The sequence below is a fragment of the Tiliqua scincoides genome, chromosome 4 (genome assembly GCF_035046505.1).
Source record: "Tiliqua scincoides isolate rTilSci1 chromosome 4, rTilSci1.hap2, whole genome shotgun sequence".
Taxonomy (NCBI): Eukaryota; Metazoa; Chordata; class Lepidosauria; order Squamata; family Scincidae; genus Tiliqua; species Tiliqua scincoides.
In genome coordinates, this window is record NC_089824.1 from 168113809 (window position 1) to 168135219 (window position 21411).

A 21411-nucleotide genomic window follows, 5' to 3' on the forward strand; every position below is an offset into this window, starting at 1 on the left:
AGCAACCAGCTAGGTATTGGGACAGATATACTGCCTCTGAACTTGGAGGCTTCATTAAACTATCATGGCTATGGAAATGGGGAAGCCTATCTATCCTCTGTGGAATTTGTCTAATCCTTAAAGTAATGCATATGTGGTAATGAATTTTGCACATTAATTAACATATCCTGTGAAAAAGTACTTTCTTTTTTCTACCCTGAGCATATTGCCAATCAGTTTCATAGGGTGACCTGATCTGTACAAGAAAATAGGAATTTGAAGCCCAGTATGCAACCTGGACAAATACAAGGACTTCTGAGTTTCACATCTGGGAGTGCAGACTGTGATCAAGAGCATGTTCCCTGTAACAGAGATGCAGGGAAGAACAGAGTTAGGAGAGCATGGAGGAAAATGTTTTGTCTGTACACCTCCCTAGAGAGCACAAAACCTTTACTAGAAAATTGGAAAGTATCTAATATTATTATTATTAATTATTAACAGTATTTATATACCGCTTTTCAACTAAAAGTTCACAAAGCGGTTTACAGAGAAAAATCAAATAACTAAATGGTTCCCTGTCCCAAAAGGGCTTACAATCTAAAAAGATGCAAAAGAATACCAGCAGACAGCCACTAGAACAGGCACTGCTGGGGTGAGATGGGCCAGTTACTCTCCCCCTGCTAAAAAAAGGAGCACCCACTTGAAAAAGTGTCTCTTACCCAATTAGCAGGGGTTAATATAGAGTTAATATAGAGTTAAAGAATGAGTTAATATAGAACTCATTCTTTACAAGAAAGCCAGGAAATTAGATAACTGTTCACACTAAGATCTGTAAGCTGCAGTCATTTTTGTAGAATCATCAGGGCTGTAGATCAGAGCATACCTTTGGCTGGGAGGTTTTCCTAGACCTTGGAGTGACCCTGCCCACACAGACCAGAAACAGGCCCTCCCTGGCCAGAAAGGCCTATAAGGACTTTCCAGGTCAGACTGGAACTTTCCCTGAGGAACAAAAGTATCCACTAGTTCAGTTCCAGCTTCCCCTCAGACACATGAGGCTTAGCACTGACATGTACCAACTTTTGGAAGGTTTTTTTGCTTTAGAGCAGCCATTTCCAACCACTGTGCCGTGGCACACTGGTGTGCCGTGAATGATCCCCAAGTGTGCCACGGGAATTCGGGAGTGGGTCATTTATCAATAGGACCATTAGGGGATGTGAACCCCCATTGACAGCACAGTGTGCCTTGTCAATTGTCAAAAAGCTGATGGTGTGCCTTGACCATTTTAGTGCCTTGCCAGTGTGCCACGAGATGAAAAAGGTTGAAAATTACTGCTTTAGAGTGTCAACAAGGATGCAGATGGAGTGATCAAGTAGATTTTATATTATGTTGGCATCCTTCAGTCTCGGAAGACTATGGTATCGTGCTCTGAATAGTGGTTCTGGAACAGTGTCCTCTCCAGTGCGCGAAGCCTGGGTAAAGTAGATATGGAGGATAGACTGTTACCCTTGCAGCAAATCCCCCTCTCCACGTCACTGAAATGGTCCAATGGAAAGGCAGAAGACAATATGGTTGGTTCCAGTGGCGTCGCAGGAGTTGCCTGAACGCGACTGTGTTCAGCCATGAACTGCCTCAGGGACTCCGGCTCCGGATTTTGCCTCGAGGTTGATTCCTGAAGCCTTTTCCATAACTGGATGTAGCCACAAGGCAGTGGAGGTTTGGGATCAGAGTTTTCCTTCTCTCAGATGAGCTGCCTTCCCAGGTTAATGAGTCCCATCTACCCAGTAGCTGTTTAGTCACTTCTTACAAGTATAGCCAAACTGAGGGCCTATTCTTATCCCCAGCCCCCAGGGGAGAGATTTTATATACTGAATTGGAATTACAAAACATTTTAACATCCAGTCTGGGGAAGAGCTTTAGAACTTAAAAGGGTGTGGGATTTTTTGTTGGTTCCAATAAAGATATTACCAGACTTTGGGCCCACTTCCAACACCAATGCAGCCAGAATGGAGTCCTGACGTAAGGGAATAAACATTCCCCTACCTTGAGGAGGCTTCTGTGACTGCCCCTTCACTGCAGGATGCAGTGCACTCCCCATTTATTTAGCATATGGCATATAATACATGGACTTATATATCAATTAGACATGGACATTGAAAATGTCAATGTCCAGTTCATCCAGCCATTCAAGGACAGAGTTAACTTCATTGCAAAAGTCAGACCATGGGCCAGTATACACCCTCAGTTTGCAGCCAGACAGAATATGGTATATGGTTTGGCAGAAAAACCCGCAATCACACTGAGGGGTAGATACTAGCCCCCATTTAAACACTGAGTCCTGGCAAACACCATGTAGGGTATGGATCCTGTTCAAAGTTTTCCAGTGCTGGCAAGGTAAGTCGAAACCTGGCACCTTAAGTGTAGGATTGTTTCTATATCTACCTGTTTCTGGGTGTTCGACTGCCCATTTAACTTTCCATTGGGCGCTGATGTTGAAATTATTTTGCAGATGCTGTGCAAGTGCCAGAGAAGGCTTCCTGGATTTAAGCCTACCAATTGATAGATCGGCAATTGAGGAAGATGACCAAATGATAGATGACCAATTGAGGAAGATTGGCATGCACTGGTAAAAGTGGGTTGTTGGTGATTTTTCTGTATTCTTTCACTAAAGCCTCTTGTCTCCATAGGGCTGGTGGTGCTATGTGGCTCAGGGCTGGTGGTGCTATGTGGCTCAAAACGGGGAGCCAACAGACAGGAGTGGGTCTTATACAGTCGCTTATGAGCCTCATGGTTTCACTTAATCTGGCATCAATCTTGCTAGTATGATAGCTGTCAAGCTATACTGGAGCACAGTATTCTGCTGCGGAGTAGATCAATCCTAATGCTGATGTTCTGAGAGTAGTGGCTGAAGCTGCCCATCTTGTTTCTATTAATTTCTGGAGTATGTTGTTCCTGGTATTGATTTTTGTGGATGTGTTCTCAAGGTGTGACTTATAAGAGAGAGTCCAGTCCAAAGTTACTACAAGATATTTTGAATGAGGATTGTAAGGGAGTAGGTTGTTATTTAGATAGACCTTTGGGGTTACATTAGCTAATTTACTGTTAAGGTGGAAGCGTGTAGTCACCGTTTTGCTGATACTGGGTATTAACCTCCAGTCAGCAAAATATTTTCCCAGGATCTTAAGGTCTACTGAGAGGAGGCCATCCAACACCTCCATGTTTTTTCCCTGCACTGCTAGAGCCAGGTCATCGGCATATCCAAATTTACAACCCTTTGTTATTGGCAAGTCTGAAATGTACAGGTTAAATAGTGTGGGAGTCATTACAGAGCCTTGTGGGAGGCTGTTGTTTAGCCTTCTTACCTTACTTGCATTGTCCCCCATTATGATCTGGAAAGATCTGTCACTTAGCATATTATTGACTAATCGATACAGTTTCTTACAGGGATGATGTGACACAATTTATATAGCAGAACTTCCCTCCACACGGTGTCATATGCCGCAGTTAGGTCGATAAATACAACTGTAGTTTTTAAACCTCGCTGAAAGCCAGCCTTGATATAGCTTGTCAAGCTAAACACCTGGTCAACACAGCTACGATTTTGTTGAAAGCCCACTTGTTCTACAGGCAGATGTTCATCTATTATAGGGCCAATTGTTTCTCCAAAAGTTTGTAACATGAGCTCAGAAGGGCAATTGGGTGATAACTGACTACTCTGTCTTGCAGTTTACCAGGTTTCAGAACTGATATTACTTTAGCTTTTTTAAATTCCAGTGGAAGATGTCCACTAGAAAGTAAGTCTGAGAAGAATTTGCCAAGTCACTTCCTTGTGTGTCTCCCAGAATGTATGAAAAACTCAGGGTGGATGCCATCAAAGCCAGGGGCTTTGCCACACTTCAAACTGCTGATAGCTATGTTGATTTCGTCCATTGAAAATGGGTGGGAAAATTCGGGATGCGATTGGGATGACTGCTGAAAAGTTGTAAGGGCTCTCTTGATGGTAGTAGAGTACTCTTTCCCCATTGGGGCTTTGGAAAGGGATACAACTCGAGAAGCTACTTGTTCAAGGGTTACACTGAGTATTTGTCCCATTGACACTGATGCAACAGAGCTGGAAAGTTGGATGGGATTTGGCCCTTAGGCTTTTAGATTTTGCTCCAAACTGTGTAAATAGGCAACAAAAGGCAAATGACATCCAAAGTGCAAAATAAATAAACAAAGCCTAAATTTGCATGCACCCTGAAGGGACATGAACCAGCAGTTATGAATTAGGAAAGAGATATGGGGGGTCACAGTAGGCAGCATGGATGAACATGACAACCTGCTGTAAGGCAGTTGTTGGGAGAAAAGCAAATGCCATGCTAGGAACAATCAGGAAAGGTGTAGAAAATAAAACTGTCAGTATCATAATGCCTTTCTGTAACTGCCTGATGCAGCCTGATCTTAAAAATGACACTGCAGAGTTGGAAAAGTTGAAGCCGACTAAAATGATCAGAGCTTTTTAAGGTTAGGAAAAAGATAACGAAGTGAGGGACCTGATAGAGGCTTATAAAACTATGACTGGTGTGAAGAAAACAGATAGGAAATTTTCTTGCTCTTACATAAGACTTTGGGTCACCCAGTGAAATTGATTGGCAGGAGATTCAGGATTGAGACCGGGAAATGCTTCTTCACACAATGCATGCAATTACATTACGGAGCTCAGTGCCAGAGGACGGCTATTGCTTTTGATGATTTGAAGAGGGCATTAGACTCAGTCATAAAGGGAGGAGAGGGAGTTTGTCAATGGCAATTAGTCATGATAGCTAACTGAACCTCTGGCTTCAGAGCCTCTGAACACCAGAGGCTGAGGACATACACTTGGAGGGGGTCTGTTGCCTTTCATGCCCTGCTTGCAGGCTGTGCTTGGACAGCAGATACAGCAATAACTTCAAAGGTACTGGGGATACATTGCAAGGAAGTTGAGTGCTGTATGAAATAGCACTATAAGAGACATCGTTGATGATGAGGCAGGAAGCTGGTGCTGATTGGTTGTGCACTACCCAGAATACATTGCTCTCATTGCTACAATAGCTGTCAATCACACCCAGGACAAAGAAGGCTATAGTGAAGCAGTGCTGAAGGAAGTGGTATTATGGGAGATATTACTGTACCAGACTAGATGTACTACCAGTCTGATGCAGGTTCTTTACTAGTCTGTTGTTATATGCTGGAGTATATAATAATGTTTTATGCCATTTCCTCAAGTGCTCTTTTGGTCCTCAGGGATTTAGTATGGTATACTATATTGTGAAATCACCACCTTCTGTCACATTGCACCAAGTGTTAGCCCAATCCTATCCACCATTCATGCTCGAGGAATGCGTGTTTCACTGGTGTAAATAACTTTACAGCTATCACAAGCATAGCTAGACCAGTGCGTGGGGCGTGGCTGTCACTGCAAGCAGTGAACAGCCAGGTCCATGCAAGGACAGGTGCCGGATGCCCAGGGGTGCAGGTAAACCCACGTAGGAGGTTGGAGGGTTGTGAGGAGGGGGTTGAAAAGGGCAGGAAATGGGTGGGTGGTGACGGGGGCAGGAAGAAGGACGGATCGGCCCGGGAACAGGGCAAGTTTCGTGGTGGTCATGGTACACGCTGAATCCTGAGCCCTCCCTCCAGCCTGATTTGCCTTCATGGATCAACTTGAACTTGTGCTAACGAATGAGCTGCTGCAGGTCCAAGGTGACCCACAGAAGCTGTGGGGCTTACATCGGGGCAAAGGAACTAAAGTTTGCTTACCCTGAAGAGTACTCCAGTGGCCAAAACTCCCCTACAGGATACAGCAGTAGCCAGGCCAGCACTGCTGCATTGCCATGCAGGGAGTGGGCAGCCTAGTCTTGGGCTGCCTGGTGTGTGAGGCTGCAGAGGCGCAGAAAATGGCTGCCGCTGCAAGTGGCGAGAGTCCACTTCTGGTTTTGCTATGAAAACAGGAAGTGGTTTTTCCCCCCATTTTTTACAGGAGTTTGAAGCTGCCAGAAGGACTGCAGAAGGGGACACAGGCTCCCCAGACCCTCTGGAGAGCCTCAGCAACCCCCAGGTAAGTTTAAAAAACCCTTCCTTCCCCCAGCAGCAGCATGATCATCCTGATCGTGTTGCTGCCGATTTTCCAGTTCCCCTGGTGGGTCATGGCCCACTACTTTGGGAGCCACTAGTTTAAATAGCTGACTTATGGTTTGAAGCAAGTGAATTATCACATAGAAGGAGATACGGAAAAAATTAGCTTTCTTCCTCTCAGATCAGTCAATCATTGTGACGAAGGAAGAGAACACAAAATGCAAAACCTCTTTTGCTATGGTACAGATTACAACAAGACTGGCATTCTCTCCATAAAGCTTACACAGTAAGCTACTTACAATGCTGAGGACCAATTGTCAAAAATTAAAAAGCTTCTTTTTTTAAAAATATTTCCAAAGTGAAAGAAAAACTAATACTTGCATCTTTTAAAAAAACAGAGATATCTTTCAATAAGGAAAGCATATGAATAATAACGTGGTAAAAAATGGGAGGTCAATAGAAATACTTCCTATCAATCTATATCCAAACCCATGTCTCCAAATTCTGTTAAATAATGTGTATTCCTCAGTGGAGCAAAGACTTATCAAAATCTATAACCGCAGAGGAATAAAGGAAAAGCAAGAGGCTGCATATAAATGCTCCGTTAAAAATAATCTCAGCCAAACAAAAGAGGCTTTTAAAAAAGGTTGTTTAATAAAGCACGCAATATGGAAAAAGAGTTGGCACGCATTTCTCTCTTTTCTATAAGTGCTCCCAAATGTAAGGATTTAGGAAATAAAGTTATACAGTGTAATCCTGACTTGTGCTGGAACAAGCAGGCCAGCAGGCCTACGCTGTATCCAGCGCAAAATTGGGGCTGGCTGAGCCTTGGCCCAAGGCAAGGGGAAAAAATTTCTCTTACCCCGAGGAGAGCTGCAGTGGCCCCAATGGGTCTACTCAGATCTCCACCAGCCTGGAGCTGCTCCGCACTGCACAGGAACGGGGCTAGGATCTGGCATAACTGCTGGATCCTGATCCCGTCTCCCACTCCCACTGCCCTGCCCTCCCCACACACCCCTCAGACCCCCATGCTGGCTGAGTTCAGCTGGCACAAACTTACTTTCGTTTGCAGGTCAGCACACCTCCAGCTTTCTCTAAAGGAGGCGCAAACATGCTTTATGGCACTGTTGTGACCCTCCCAGGCTGTCACAGGGGACTTGGGCTGGCTGAGCGCATCCATAGGATTGCACTCTAATCACATTGGCAATATTGCCTAGGATTCTTTTCTATTTATTTGGTATTAGCTTCAAGTATTATTGACTTGTCTCAGTTGTGTCCAAGAAATGCAAACTTATCTGCTGACTTCAGGCATGTTTCCTGTTTATTTGGTCGCACAATACCACATTGCAACTGCTTCATGAAATCCTCTCTGTACCTTTTCCATAACCTACAGAAATGCAAGTTTCTTACATGGTTTTTATTTACATGATATGAACATAAATGTCTCTGCAGAGAAATGAAAAATCTGTGCTTATCCTATGACAGATCCAACACCACTGGCTAGTTTTATGAGTTCACTGCAGGGAAGGTAGTACCAAAGTAGCAATTCACTAACTTTTCAGTTATTTGAATGAGAAGAGATTCCATTGAATCCCTTAAGGGGATATGATCTGACAGTCTCTAGGAGAAGCAATAATAATACCTCCCAGTAGATTCAAATGTTATTCAACTGAAATCTGATCTGCTCCCACAAGGTAAATCCATCTTATTTCTTGCAAAATTTAAATCTTGTGTACTCATGGAATAATACTGGATTCATATGTGCAAATTGGCCATATTTCAGTTGGTACACTAGAGAGCAACAACCACAGACAGAAATAACCACAGCAGCTCCTCTAAATATCTCCCTTCTTTGGCCATTGTTTCACACATTTTGTTATCTCCAGGTGGTAGAAACCAATGGTATGCTGTTTCCCACTAGCCTGAGATCTAGTTACTAAGTACATTTTCATTGTTGTTTTCCAACCACCATCCTAAACTCAGCTTTTCTCTCTTCTCCTTCTATGATTGCCCAAACAGACAGATCTGCTAAAAAAAAACCACTCCTTTTGTTCATAGGATAGCAGGCTGGGATGGGGAAAATTGAGTTGCCTTGGTGACAGATGCTACCTTGAGTCAATCCAGATTCTACTGGCTGTAAGGTGCATGAGTCCTGGGATCAAAGAATGGCTTACAATTGTATCAAAAACCTTGATTAAATGCCCTGGGCCCTAAAGATTCAGCTGAAGGAGCTTACAATAAGAAACCCTGAGATTCATTCATTATTTCACATTAAAGGAATGGCTTGATACAGGCAGGAATATATAAAGACAGAACAGATCATCTGCACTATTTTTATCAGGGATAAAGCCATTTCGTGTTTTTGAAAAGGGTGGTCCTTCTCTGGTGCTGCACCACACATCTCCCTTGAAAAGGTGCCTTTTTTAAAGGGACAAGCTGAAGTAGGGTCCCGCCATCTAATAACTGGGGACAGGAAATAGCAGTAATGGTGCTGAATTGGACCTGATGAGACGATTGCAATAAGGATAAAGGCTCACTTCTTCAGGCAGTTCACCTGTAATTGCCTCCTTCTTTGGGAGATCTTCCCAGTGGATTGCATTTCAAATCAGTGTTTTTCCCCCCCTAAAAGCTAGAGCCCCCAACTTACTCTCCAAAGTTCTCCTCGCATTTGTCAATACAGGTTGAGCCTCATTATTCCCATGGGTTCCATTCCAAGCACTCAAGTGGATGGCAAAAAATGCACTATAGCAAATCAATTTAAAAAACAGAGTTTCTTTGCTCCGTTGATTTAAAAACAGCTTTGCTGACCTTTGTGATGTAAGATAAGAGTCATTAAGAAGACAATCCATCAATCAGTCATCAGCTTCACTCAGTCCCTCCCTTCACCAATGCAAAGTGATCACCTTTCTTTCAAGTGCTCAGGGGGAAGGGAGGGGTCGCCTGGAGAGAGAAGAATTGATGGATTGTCAGCCAGCTGCCCTCTCTCTCTCTCTCATTAATGAGGCTATTGTTAAAGGACTGTTCAGTTTTTAAAATGATTTTAAAGAGATGAATTTTTCCCCTTCTCTAGGGATAAGCACATTCCTTCTCATTTGCAGGGGTCATTCATGTTGAGTCAAATCCGTGTATAAAAAATCTGTGCATAAATAGGCCGGACCTGTATAAAGTAATCTGATACTGAGGGACACTAAACAGAAGTCACTTACCTCATAAACATTGAACTGGCTTTGTCCTCGTGCCAGTTCTCGATAGCTGGTCGTAAACTCCCCAATGAAATCATGACTGTTAGTGGAGAAGAAATTCTATGAGAAATGCTGTAGAACAAGATACATGCCAATGTTTTCCCTTCTTGACAGGAGCCTTTTCTAATATTACAACAACAACAATAAAGAAGCAGAGAAAACAGTGGAACACCTGATATGTGGATATAAGAAAATCTCACAAGACTATTTGGAAAGGCACAACAATGCAGCATGCCTGGTGCACTGGAAGCTTTGCAAGAAATACAACACAGATTCCCCCCCCCCATGGATCTGGTATCTGTGGTTTGAATCAACAGAGGTTCTGCCCTCCCACATGCACTTATAACATTATTTAAATGCTTACCAAGTGAAAATGTCTTTGCTTTACAGGGCTGCTATAAGCATGCAAGCTTATAGTGACATGTAGGGTGCCTCCTGGCAGCCTGAACACTTGGAAAATACTTGATTGAGGTTAGCAGGAGGTGGAAGTTAACTTTTTCCTGTTAACCTTGATCTAGTTTTTGCAGGCATTCAGGTTGCTAGAAGGCAGCCTACAGGTAACTATAAGCCTGTATGCTTATAGCAACCCTATAAAGAAAGAACATTTTTGCTCAGTAAGCATTTACATGTCAATGGACATGCGGGGGGGCGGAGTTCCCATATCCATGGTTTCCGTATTCATGGGAGGTCTCTAGAACAGACCCCCCCTCAGATCCAGGGGCAACCCTGTATTGCAGTGCCTAGAACCGGTGAGATCACAAACCAGTCAAAGAGCACAATCCTAACCAACTTTACAGCACTGACCTAGCCACAAGGTAAGGTAACAAACATGCCTTTACCTTGAGGAGGCCCCCCCGATTGCCTCCCCACTGCAGGATGCAGTGCAGGCCACACTGGCACAGCTATGGTTAGGATTGAGCCCAAAGTTGTTGAAAACGAAAAAGTTAAAAATAGTGTGGGATTTCTGCATCCAAAAAGACAAACGTCTGGTGCATAATACACCAGATTTAATAGGAGTGGAGAAGGAGGAGGTTTGGATTATAGATGTGGCAATACCTGCGGATGCGTAAATTGAAGATAAAGAACATGAATAAATGACCAAGTATAAAGATCTTCAGATTGAGATAGAACAACTCTGGCAAAAAAAATGGCAAAAATTACAGCAATAGTAATTCTTTAGATGCTAAACCGGAAAGCTTTATATTTAGAAAACACCAGCCACCACCAGGTGGGCTGCGATGATGATGATGATGATGATCCCAGCAAATAAATGACAACATCACCCACGCATCTCAGACACCCTCGCCACCTTTTACTAAGTCATGCATGCTTTGCACTCCTGGGAGGGAATCTAGGGTGCTATTCCACCTGTCAATACAGTGCAAGCTGCTGCTCAGACTGCATGCCCTGTTAACATGCATGTTGATTAATGGTAATAGCTTTTTCACAAGATTTTCTGTTTTCTTGGGTTTCTTTACAGGCCTTAAAGCATGCCTATGTTCTCCCATTTCTTTCATTTTAGTCCACCAGAAAGTCCTGGTAACGCCTTTTCAAAGAAAAGAATCTGAATTCCACTTACCTTCCATCCCGGTCCCAGTCATAAACCTCCACCTTAATAGTTCTGGAAAAATAAAATGACAAGAATGGTCACTCCCAACAAAAGCTGTTTTTTCTATTGTTTGCGCTTCAGCTTTTCTGCCTCTGTGGAAACCACTGGAAAGAAAAATGTCAAGCTGTATTTTAGAGATAAAATTCACCCTTCACAAAAACAACCCAGGGCAAAGGAGAAGCTGGAGGTGTTCTTGAGATTTTTGTTTGGTTTGATATTGCAGTTGGCTTCTCTGCATGGGAGATGATTTCCTATGTGGGTCTGCAGTGGCATTTCTGAGCCAATTTGGGATAAGGCTTCTGCTCATGACTATCAAATGAACACGTGTTTACATCAGTGACTCCTGGAGTATGAACCAGGAAAGTGAAAGGGCATGACCTGACCCTGACATCTCCCAATGCGTCTTGATTCAGCAAGGAGCCAAAGTGCCCTGTTTTACAGCCCAGCCCTGAGCGACCTGGCGCCCAGAAGAGCAGCGGTGCCCAAATGGCTGCCCCTGCATCCTATGCACACTGGGGAGCCATTGGCATCTCCTTGGGGGAAGGACATTCATCCCCTTCCCCAGGGTAAGGGTGCAGGCCCCCCAACGGGGTTACTCAAGTCTGTGCCAGCTATTTTGCCGATGCAGAGTTGAGAGGCCCCATGGGCCAGGAGGCCCGACACATGGTTCAGGATCTGGCGGGTCCTGTCCCCTCCCACTCAGCTCCCTCCCCCTGCCACCCTCCCCTATCTTCCCCCGCCCTCCTCCCCTGGAATGCCTCCCTCACCCTGACAAACCTCTCTGCTGCCCACAGCTTGTTCTTTGCTCTGGGCGGCGTGTGGCAGGCTTCCAGCTGGCACTGAGCTCACACCAGTGCTGACTCAGTGTTAAGTGTCGTGGATATGCCTTACGGCATGCTTGCGACACTCAGAGCTAGTGGAGGGCCGGCACGCAAAGCTCAGGATTGGGCTCTTAACCAGGTAAATGAGATGAGGCTGTATGAGAGAAGGTTTCTAGGAGAATGCAATAGGACAGTTGTTCTCAAACATTTCTACCCCATGACCCACCTTCATTGCAGAGCTTAGCTACCCAGTAGTGTTGGCAGTGACATGATAACGTTATCATGTCACCACCAACACTTCTGGGTTGCCGATCTTTCACATTTTTTAAATGCAAAAAGCCCACCTCTGACGCCTGTTCTTGCTGACAAGCATGTTGTTGTCAGCAAGAACACAGTGTGACTTGGCTCACTCCAGAGACAGGCTTCTTGCATTAAAAAAGTGCAGAAGCTCAGCAACCCAGAAGTGCCAATAGTTCAGGATGGCATTCTACAACCCACCAGAAATTGGGTCATGACACAAAGTTTGAGAAACAGTGCAAACAGTTTGAGAAACCGTGCAAAAGGGGACGCCTTTTTGCTCTTGAGCCCTTCCAACACCCATTGACCAAGGTCACCCTGATCCCATCCCTTCTCCTATACTGTATTGTTCTTTTGTGCCTTAGCTATGATTAAAAGTGAATGCTGCCATAGGAATTTTCTCTATTTTTTTTCTTAATTACAAGTGTGAACAGTCTGAACCTTGATTAAGTGACCTCCGCAGCAAAATCTGCAAGCCTATGGCTTGAATCAGTTGACCCTGACAACTCAAGACCTGTCAAGCTTACAGTGATGCCAGGTGTACTGATTGTTCCTAAGAAGACAATGGAGATACCAGCCATCATCACTTTCAACCTTCTTATATCAGATCCCCAGCCACTGGACTGTTGTCAAGAAATGCCCCTGGCTAGCTGGTTTCTTAAGCTCCTGCTAGAAGAGTGACAGTGATTAATTCGCCTGCGGCTGCTGGTATGCTGATGGGTGACATGTGAATTCTCAGGGGTATCAGACTGAGTAGAAAAGTCAGATCGAACTATGAGCTCTAGGTGAAGAGAGCTCATTTGCAGAGACTGTGCCACATCTCCAGTGGCTGTTGGGATTGCTTTGTAAATGTTTTCAGTGTGACTTCAAGTCTGCTGGTCTGCCAGCCAACTCTGGCCAGCAAGATGTAGAAAAGGAACACATTATAAAATGTGCAGCAAAACTGGGTAAAGGGAAAGCAGTCTTAATCGTTGATCAAGAAAATGACAGTCAGGAATGTATTCATATTCTTGAAAGGGATGGGCAGCACAGCACCATAACAATGAAAAGCATTCATTAAGATAAAGGTTTGTAAACCTTTCACACAATATTCATAGTAACGAAACTGTGAATTGGGAATGGTGCTCCAATAAAGCAGTCAGAAAGCCAAGGGCCTGTTACAATCAAATCAAGAAGGTGAGTAGTGGTTGTACACCAAAGTAGCAAAGGGGGCTCTACCGATGAACATGTGCTATAAATGGCTCTGGTCAAACTAGAGGTTGGCCCTGCTCAGACTGGAGGTTGGCATGGGATGATCTACGGGAGGATACAGGTAGTCATTTTCTCACCACCAACACTACTCTGATCTCTTGGATGGAGCTAGAGAGGGTGCTTGGGCAGATAATCAGAGATTCTATTGTCTGAAACAATAGCAGTAGACAGACCAAGAATGGAAAAACAGGCAGGTTGATTCCAAACTGGCCTACTCTGCCAGGACATACCTACTGTTTCTTGTGCAGGGAAAGGGGAGACACGAGTATGGCTATTCTTATCACCTGTCACTTCCTCCTCAGATTCTGGAATTTTGTAATCATTTTTATGAAGCCAGAACTTTTCTATGTGGTCAGCTGCTGAGACAATGTTGTCACATCAGTCCCTCAACATTTCTCAAAGGAAACAGAGGCACTCTTATGTACTTGTAACCAGGGCTTTTTTTCTAATGGAACGCGGGGGGACGTTTTTGCAGGGGCCCCTCCCCTTCGGAAGTATTCCAGGAGGGGGGAGCAAAATAGAGGCATTCGCTGGATGGATGCTGGGGAGTGCAGGGTGGGCGGGCGCCTGGCCCCTGCCTGACCGCGCAACGACTCCCTCCTGCCCCTGCTTGTTTGCAAACGTAGCTGTTTCTATGTGCACCTAAGGACCCCTCTCGTGTAAGAATTCCTTTTTTGTTCTTACTCCCACAGTTGCTTAGAGTAATTTTATTACATGGAACTCATGTAAGCCATTTTTCAGAATCCATTCACTGCTTCCTGTCCTCGAAGTAGTGCCACACTACATACTACATGCTACAAGTGCACCTGTACAGTATTTTTCCCCATGTGTAGAAAAAATAGCTAGGGGGAAGGGGATGTGGAGATTGACAGCCCAATCCTATGCATTGACTACTCAGAAGTAAGTTCATCTTTAGGGGGGAAGCACATAAAAAATTTTTTATTTCTCCAATAAAAAATGGTTTAAAAATAAATAAATAAATAAAAGATTAACAAGTTGTGAGTTCCTGCACCTTTTTATTTACAAAAAAAGCACTGCTTGTAACCCATCTCTTTTCATCCCATATATCACACCGGGCTGCTCCCTCCCTCTCCCCAACCATAATTACACATACTACTAAAGGCTATTCTTTACTTGCTGTATGTCCTATTCATTTGCATTGCAACAACTTGTCCTTTACAGATTTAAAAAGTGCCCTATATTGATTAAAGGCATAACAGAGTTTAGTTAGGTTAAAAGAGAGGAAAGACATGTACATTGCCCTGAGCATTTTGGAGGACGAATGGTAGAAAAATTCAATGAGCATATTATGAACATATTGTCATACATCTGTTCAAAATTAACACCACTGATGTACTACAAGGGGTCATTTTCCACTCCGATGGAGAAATGGGCAGCCCAATCCTGAGCTGCCTGGTGCTTAGGGCAGCAGTGGTGCCAAAAATGGCTGCTGCAGCATCCTACATGCTCCAGGCAGCCACCACCTCCTCCTCAGGATAAGGGGACTTTCGTCCCCTCCCCCCAGGTACTGCGAGTAGCCCCGCAATGGGGTTACTTGATTCTACGTTGACCCAAAGGTTGGTGTAGAATTCAAAGCCTCCATGTCAGGCGGCCAGCCAGATACAGAAGTTCTGGATCCGGTGCAAGGAAGCTCCACCAGTTCCGCCTCCGTCCCGCCATGCTCCCTCCCCCAGTATGCCTCCTCTCCACCCTCTCCCCGCCCTTCCTCTGCCTCCCCCAGTTCTGGATTGCCTCCCCAACCTACCTCTCCGCTGCTCAGTGGTCTGTATGACTGTTGAGAGGCAGAGCTATGGCACTCCACAGGCACTAGCCCACCACCGGCCAGTGCAGGGCTAGTGTCGGCGGGGAGCCAGTGCATGGGGACTGAGATTGAACCCTTAACAACAAGGAGAGGGAACTGAAACCTTAACAAACAAAATTCTAACAACTCACATTAACAACATTTTATAAAGCATCTCTTACATATCTCACAAAGCAAGACAGGGACAAAATGGGAAGAATGATTTAGAAGTGAGGGGCACCAGAACTTGGGAACTATCCTAGGCAATTGGGTCCATTGAAGTGAATGGAGCAATGCAGTTTATCATAGTGAATATCTCACTTCAATGTGCCCTTGCATGAAAGAATCCTACAAAGGGTTGGCCTGCCCATGAAGCAGGCAGCCGAGGTAGCCCTTCAGATAGCAGATGTAGAGAAAGCACACGTCTCCATCTGCCCACCAGTCTCCATCACTCTTACTCCTTTCATTCCTTGGATTCAAAAAGGAAGAGGGAAATGAAGTGAGACAGGAAGTGAGGCGAATGGTGGGGCTAGAGAATTGCTTTTAGGTATTTGTGATAATTTTCTGAACAACCTCAGGGAGAATCAATACTGAAGTATTCCTAGCATCCTGCTTTGAAACATGCTTGCTACACATTTCTTACAAATCCACCCTCCTCCCCCCCCCAGGGGTGAAGGGAAGTTACTTCCCTAAGCCTGATTAGGGAACATCAGCTGTCAATCACAGAAGTTATTGCTGAAAAGGACTTCTCATTTACACTGTACCAGCACCCACTCATTACACATCTGTTATTTGCAGCCGTCATTCAAGTCATCCACTGTCCTTTTCAACCACTGGACGGGGAAAAGGTTAAAAATTTAATGCGCGCTTTCAATCAGGAAACAGAATGGGAGGAAGATTGTGTTTGTTGCCTCGATCTGTGACTAGCTTGGTCCCAGTGTCATATGTTTCCATGGCAACTAAAGCTAAAAATATGCCACCTAAAAATGGGGGCGGGGAAGGGGGTGACAGTGCCCACGCAAGCAGTCAAAACAAACTCATTAAAGATTCAATTGCAAGAAATGTGAAAAAGTCAGTTTAATATTTGTTTGGACTTGTTCAGAAACCAATGAAAGTGTTGAAAATGGAGGGAAATAACTCTTTGAAAGACAGAACACTGACTATTCCACCAACCAGACTGAAAAGGAGGCTATGTTAGAAACTGGGATTCTTGAAGTCATGTTTCCATGAGACTCTGCTCAAGTGTGACATGATGATTGGAGCCTCTTACCTATCTGATATTGGCTTAGCTAAATGTGCGGAATACCTATGAGATCTCTGTGATGCACAATGCAATCTTATACCTGATAATGGCCCAAAACTTCAGAATTAGACTGCAAAATGCAACAGCAGAACAATTTGCTTTAGCAAACTAGTAAAGGTGGGTCCAATTACAATGGTTTCTAAAATAAAGTTGCCTATGATGTTTCCCCGAGGTGGGCCTGGGGGGACAGGGAGGCAAAAGTCCCAGGTGCTGCGCCCATGGGCCTTGCAGGGGCAACACCACTGCGCCCACCACGCCGCCTCTCCCTGCCCTGTGGAGCTAGTGATGTGTCAGTGCTTCTGTATGCCTCTGTGGTCCAAGACCGCACAGCACCCAAGACACAGCTTGTGGCTGCAAGCATGGTAAGGACACCAGCTCTCTAAAGTACTCATCATGAAAATGAGGCAGGATGTCAGCAATGTTGTTCGGCTACCCAGGCATGTACTGGATCTCAAAGGTGTTACTGCTTGCCTGATTGCTTTCTCCCGTTCAAGATGGCCCTCAGCATTTTGGTCAGAAGGACAATAGCATGTTTTCAGTACTATATTATTTTGGGGGGCTCTGGTATTTTCATCCACAGGGATTCTAAGCTTTTTAGTTTGTTGGATTCTATAGCTTCTTTGACATATAGTAAGTCTCCGACAACAGATGACCTCTGAGGAAGCCAATTTGGAACACATGAAAGCATTCCTGATCTTAAGTAATCAAGGACTGGCTTTAAGAAACATAGGATTGACTGACTCACTGACTGGGGATTTATAACCACTTGGGCATTCCACTCCACTCTCCAACATGCTGGGCAAACCATCTGGTTTACATAGAGAATGTTTAGAAGTTTGCCTCATTGCTAATTTTTTGCACGGATTAAATATTTTGAGGCTTACCTACCCTGAAGACTTCAACTCCAAACACACAAAAGGCTCCATTTTATTTTAGATTTGTTGCATCTCTCTAGCAATGAAGAAAAAATCTGTTTCGTTTTCACATCCCTAAAGGTTCCTCTTTTGCCAAGTTCTACAGTAGGCAAAAACCATCTAATGGTGCAACAGTGTCATTTTAGTTATAGAAAAATATGTCCAGTCGAGCGAGTCCAAGCAAAGAAAATTGTATGAAAGAATATAGGAAGGTGAAATATTAGGAAACTGGAATGTGCTGTCAGTTCATGTTTCTGAAGAATGAGTGGGCACAATACCAAGAGATATTAAGGAAAATATTTTATTGATTTAAGGAAATGTAAGGCACAAAGTTACACAGAACTCTTAATCAGGAAACAGAATGAAAGTTGTGCCAGGTTACCCAAACCCCATTATAGAGTCATAGTTTCAATCTGTCTCCAGAAAACAATATTCACCTCACTGGTATTTTCCTCTTTTGTTTTATAAACTGAGATTTGCAATGTATGTGGGTACATTTTTGCCATTTTGTTCAGGAACCACTGATATGAAAAGGGCTTTGTAAATGTGCAGCAAATGAATGAATCAATGGTAAATGTTGTAGGATTTGCATCAGTAAAATCTTCAATTAAAGCACAGCTCCTGAGTACAAATGTTCCCAGAAATCACACGTGGATGCTACTGTGTTTTATGACAACCTCAAGCAGAGTAAAGACTATATTGCACAGGGTAATGAGTCCAATTATTCTTTCTGTAATTGGCATTCCTATATACAAGGCACTCTTATTACCCTGATTAACATGACTGTCAATCTTCCACCAGTAAAGCCATCTCTTCCGAATTGCTACTGACCTTTCCTGCAGATTTAGGCACAGAAGCAAAAGCAGTTTTTGTGAATCTAGCAGATCATCCATCTCCGCCGCAGATCATCCATCTCCCAAGCCTTTTAGTTCATTTCTATCCATCAATCACCCTTTAAGTACATCTATGTGTGAGGAGGAAGCAGCTTTCCCTAGGGAGACATTTCTCTTCCCCCTCCCCCACACCATTTCCACTTTTCCTTCTGCAGTAATGCTGAACAAGAGCCATCCAGTTTAGAAGAGACCTTGATTTCAAAGACAGTCTGATTCCTTTGTCCCCAGCTAAGTTAGGAAGAACGAATCTTCCATATCGCAGTATTTCTGGATGTGACAATGTGCAACCCGGACAATGGATATCCAGAGTTTACAACCCAATCCTGACTATTAGCATTGACTGCCATATCTTGGTTAGGTACTTGTAATGCTATGGATGGTCCTGGGATATTAACTCCTTATCTGACTGCCCTCAACAGCACTGAGGTCTCTTACTCAAAGGGTTCGAGATTTCTGTGAAGCAGCAGGGTCAAAATAAATAAGGAAAAAAGACCCAACTGCTGTTGACACGGGCAAAAACGGACAGAAAACTAGTCTTGTGCTCTTCTCATCTTGAAAACAAAAATGTAAGAAGAGCCTGTTGAATCAGATCAAAGGCCCATGTAAACCAGCATCCTGTCTCCAATGGTGGACAGCCAGATAGTTATGGGAAGTTCACAAGCAGGTTGTGAAGGCAACAACCTCCCCTCCCCATTATTTGTCTCTAGCATTTTCTATCTAGAGATACATCTTGTATAGAAGCAAATATTGCTCCATCCAATTGTATTGACAATTCTGGACATCCTAACAAGGCACAGGAACATGCCCTGGCAAAGGGCATGATGAGGGCAGTGAGTCAAGCAGAAAAACCCGTGAGAACTCTTCATATGCTTCTGGGCAAGTATGACATTTGGCTGTCCCTCTCACAGACAAAAACAAGCACAGCTGCTAAGCGGAACCAAGCTCTATGGAGCCTCTACCTGTCGTAGTCTCCATTGCAGAGGGCTCGCACAGGGATGGAGAAGGGCTGCCATACAGGGTTCAGTGTGTTCTTCACCACTTCGGTTTTGTGGCAGATGGTGAATCTGGCAGGGTACAAAAGGCCAGTTAAGTTATGAATTAATCCCAAGCACTCTGAGACTGCCCAAGGCTAGACACTGAAAAAGAAATAAGAAGAAACCTTGCCTCCCATAACACAAATTCTCCCAGCATCCTTGGATAGGGGTATACTGACTCAGCGTTGGATCAAGACCAAAATGGATGGCTTTAATAGTTGCAAACATTGGCACTGTGTTTGCCCCCAGAGGCTGGAGAACAGAAAGAAACAACTCCTTTATTTACTGTTTGCTAAGCCAAAATGAATCTCCTTTCCAGTTGAGAAAACTACACATTTCTCTTAGAACAGTACTAGTGCTAGCACAGTTCCTGAATCTTATTGCTGTATATTGCTTAAAAACAATAATCAGGAACGTATGTGCAACACTGCAAGAAAGGGGAAGTGAAACACCTTTCAGAGAGTTTTTTGCTTTTTTTAAGTTTAAGGGTGCAATCCAAAAGGCACCCTTGGGCAGATGAAAATCCCTTGCGCTGGCCTAATATTGTTGCAAAAGTGCCATAAAGCACTTTCGCGCCAACGTAAGGGGAGATGGGGGGCATCTATGCACCGGTCTCCCCGTGCTGACACAGGACCCAGGGATGGGTGAGTTATGTTGGCCAAGCTCAGCCAGTGCAGGGGTATTGGGGGGAGAGGAGCCAGGAGCGAGGCATTTAGGGGCTGGGAAGGGCAGGCGTTTAGGGGCAGGGAAGGGTGGGCAGGAGGCGTGGCCAGGATCCGGTAGTTATAGGATCCAATTTAGGTGGCGCAGATCTGAGTAGATCCATTAGGGCTGCTGTGGCTCTCCTCAGGGTAAGGGGAAAAGCCTTCCATTGCCTCAGGCTGACCCATGAGCAACCCAAAACCCAAAGTTAGGACTGGGCTGCCCATCTACAAATTGGCAGGGTGTAGCTATGTGAAAAGGGCTATCCTTACTGGTGCATTCCACTTTTTGTTGTTAGTTAGGTGGGTGTTTCTCTATAGGATAGTAGGGGAACACTCAGTTGTCAAACAAATGCTTAAAAACATGTGTATGGTGGTAGGGAGTTATGATGTCACAACTGTGATGTCACAGGCATAACCTGTGATGGTTATGGCTATGACGTGATGTCCATAGAGATTTACAGAACCACATTCCACATGGTACTTGCAAATGCCACATGTGCTCTAGCACGAAGAAGAAAATCCCCCAAAATACTGTTTGAATGCCTAAAAATGCAACAACCCTGCAGCAGAAGCACAATTCATGAAAAGACATTTAGATCCCCTTAACCAAAAAAATTATACATTGAAATGTGGCCTTTTTGGATAACCAAGAAATTGCCCCATTTTTGTCAGCGCATCAGTGGAGGAGCATGCAGACTACTCAGCATCTACTTCCTGTCCCAATTAAGAGAAACATGTGAACTTCTTTGGGGAGAAAGAGGAACTTGTGCCTTTGTTAAAACTGAAGCTGCCTTATATCAAGCCAAACCACTGTCTAGGCTAGGACTGGCCCGTCCATGAGGCCAACTGATGCAGGTTACATCAGTGGCAGACTGCAAAGGGTCTGAGAAGGTGGCAAATTTGGGGTGTCTTTCACCCCGTTTGCCACTGCCATCTCTGTCCAAGCCCCCACTAATGCAAGCCATTGCAATGATCTGCTTCCCATTCACTTGAGGTGAGAAGCAGATCATTCCTTTCCTTACCATGCTCTTGCATGCTGCTATCAAAACTGGACTTTGGGTTTTATTTACAGAGACAGTATGAGCATTTGCGCTGTCCTTGTAATAAAACAGGAAGAACCGTGCCTCCAGATCTAAGGGCTGTGCGCATGGTAAGGGTTTGGTTTTTGTTTTTTGCAGTGCAGTGGCAGTGGACCTGAGATTGCTTCAGGTAGCATTTTGGGTTTGCACTGCCCTTGGTCTATGCAGTGATTCTCTGAGGTCTCCAGAAGTCTCTCCCAGCACTGTTATCCATGAACCCCCCCCCCCCCCCAAAATCTGGAAATACCAGGAACTGAACCTGGGAATTTCATTATGCTCATCATATACACTGCCATTGTACTGTGTGGTCTTTCCCCACTGAGCCTGTGCCAGCTTTTTGAAAACAAAGCATATGTTCTCTATTCCAAAGAGAGTTTGACTCTGATTTAGTTTC

General features: G+C 44.4%; 1 protein-coding gene across 1 annotated transcript in view; it reads right to left on the reverse strand.

The window, feature by feature from the left end:
* The window catches only part of LOC136647808 (copine-5), a 140591-nt gene that overhangs the window by 27495 nt on the left and 91685 nt on the right, over window positions 1–21411 (reverse strand). Inside the window, exons 10-12 of the mRNA XM_066623593.1 lie at window positions 19160–19264; window positions 10891–10932; window positions 9276–9351 (exon numbers count right to left, since the gene is read on the reverse strand). Of these exons, the coding sequence (XP_066479690.1) occupies window positions 9276–9351; window positions 10891–10932; window positions 19160–19264 (223 nt within the window). The remainder of the gene's footprint in view (window positions 1–9275; window positions 9352–10890; window positions 10933–19159; window positions 19265–21411) is intronic.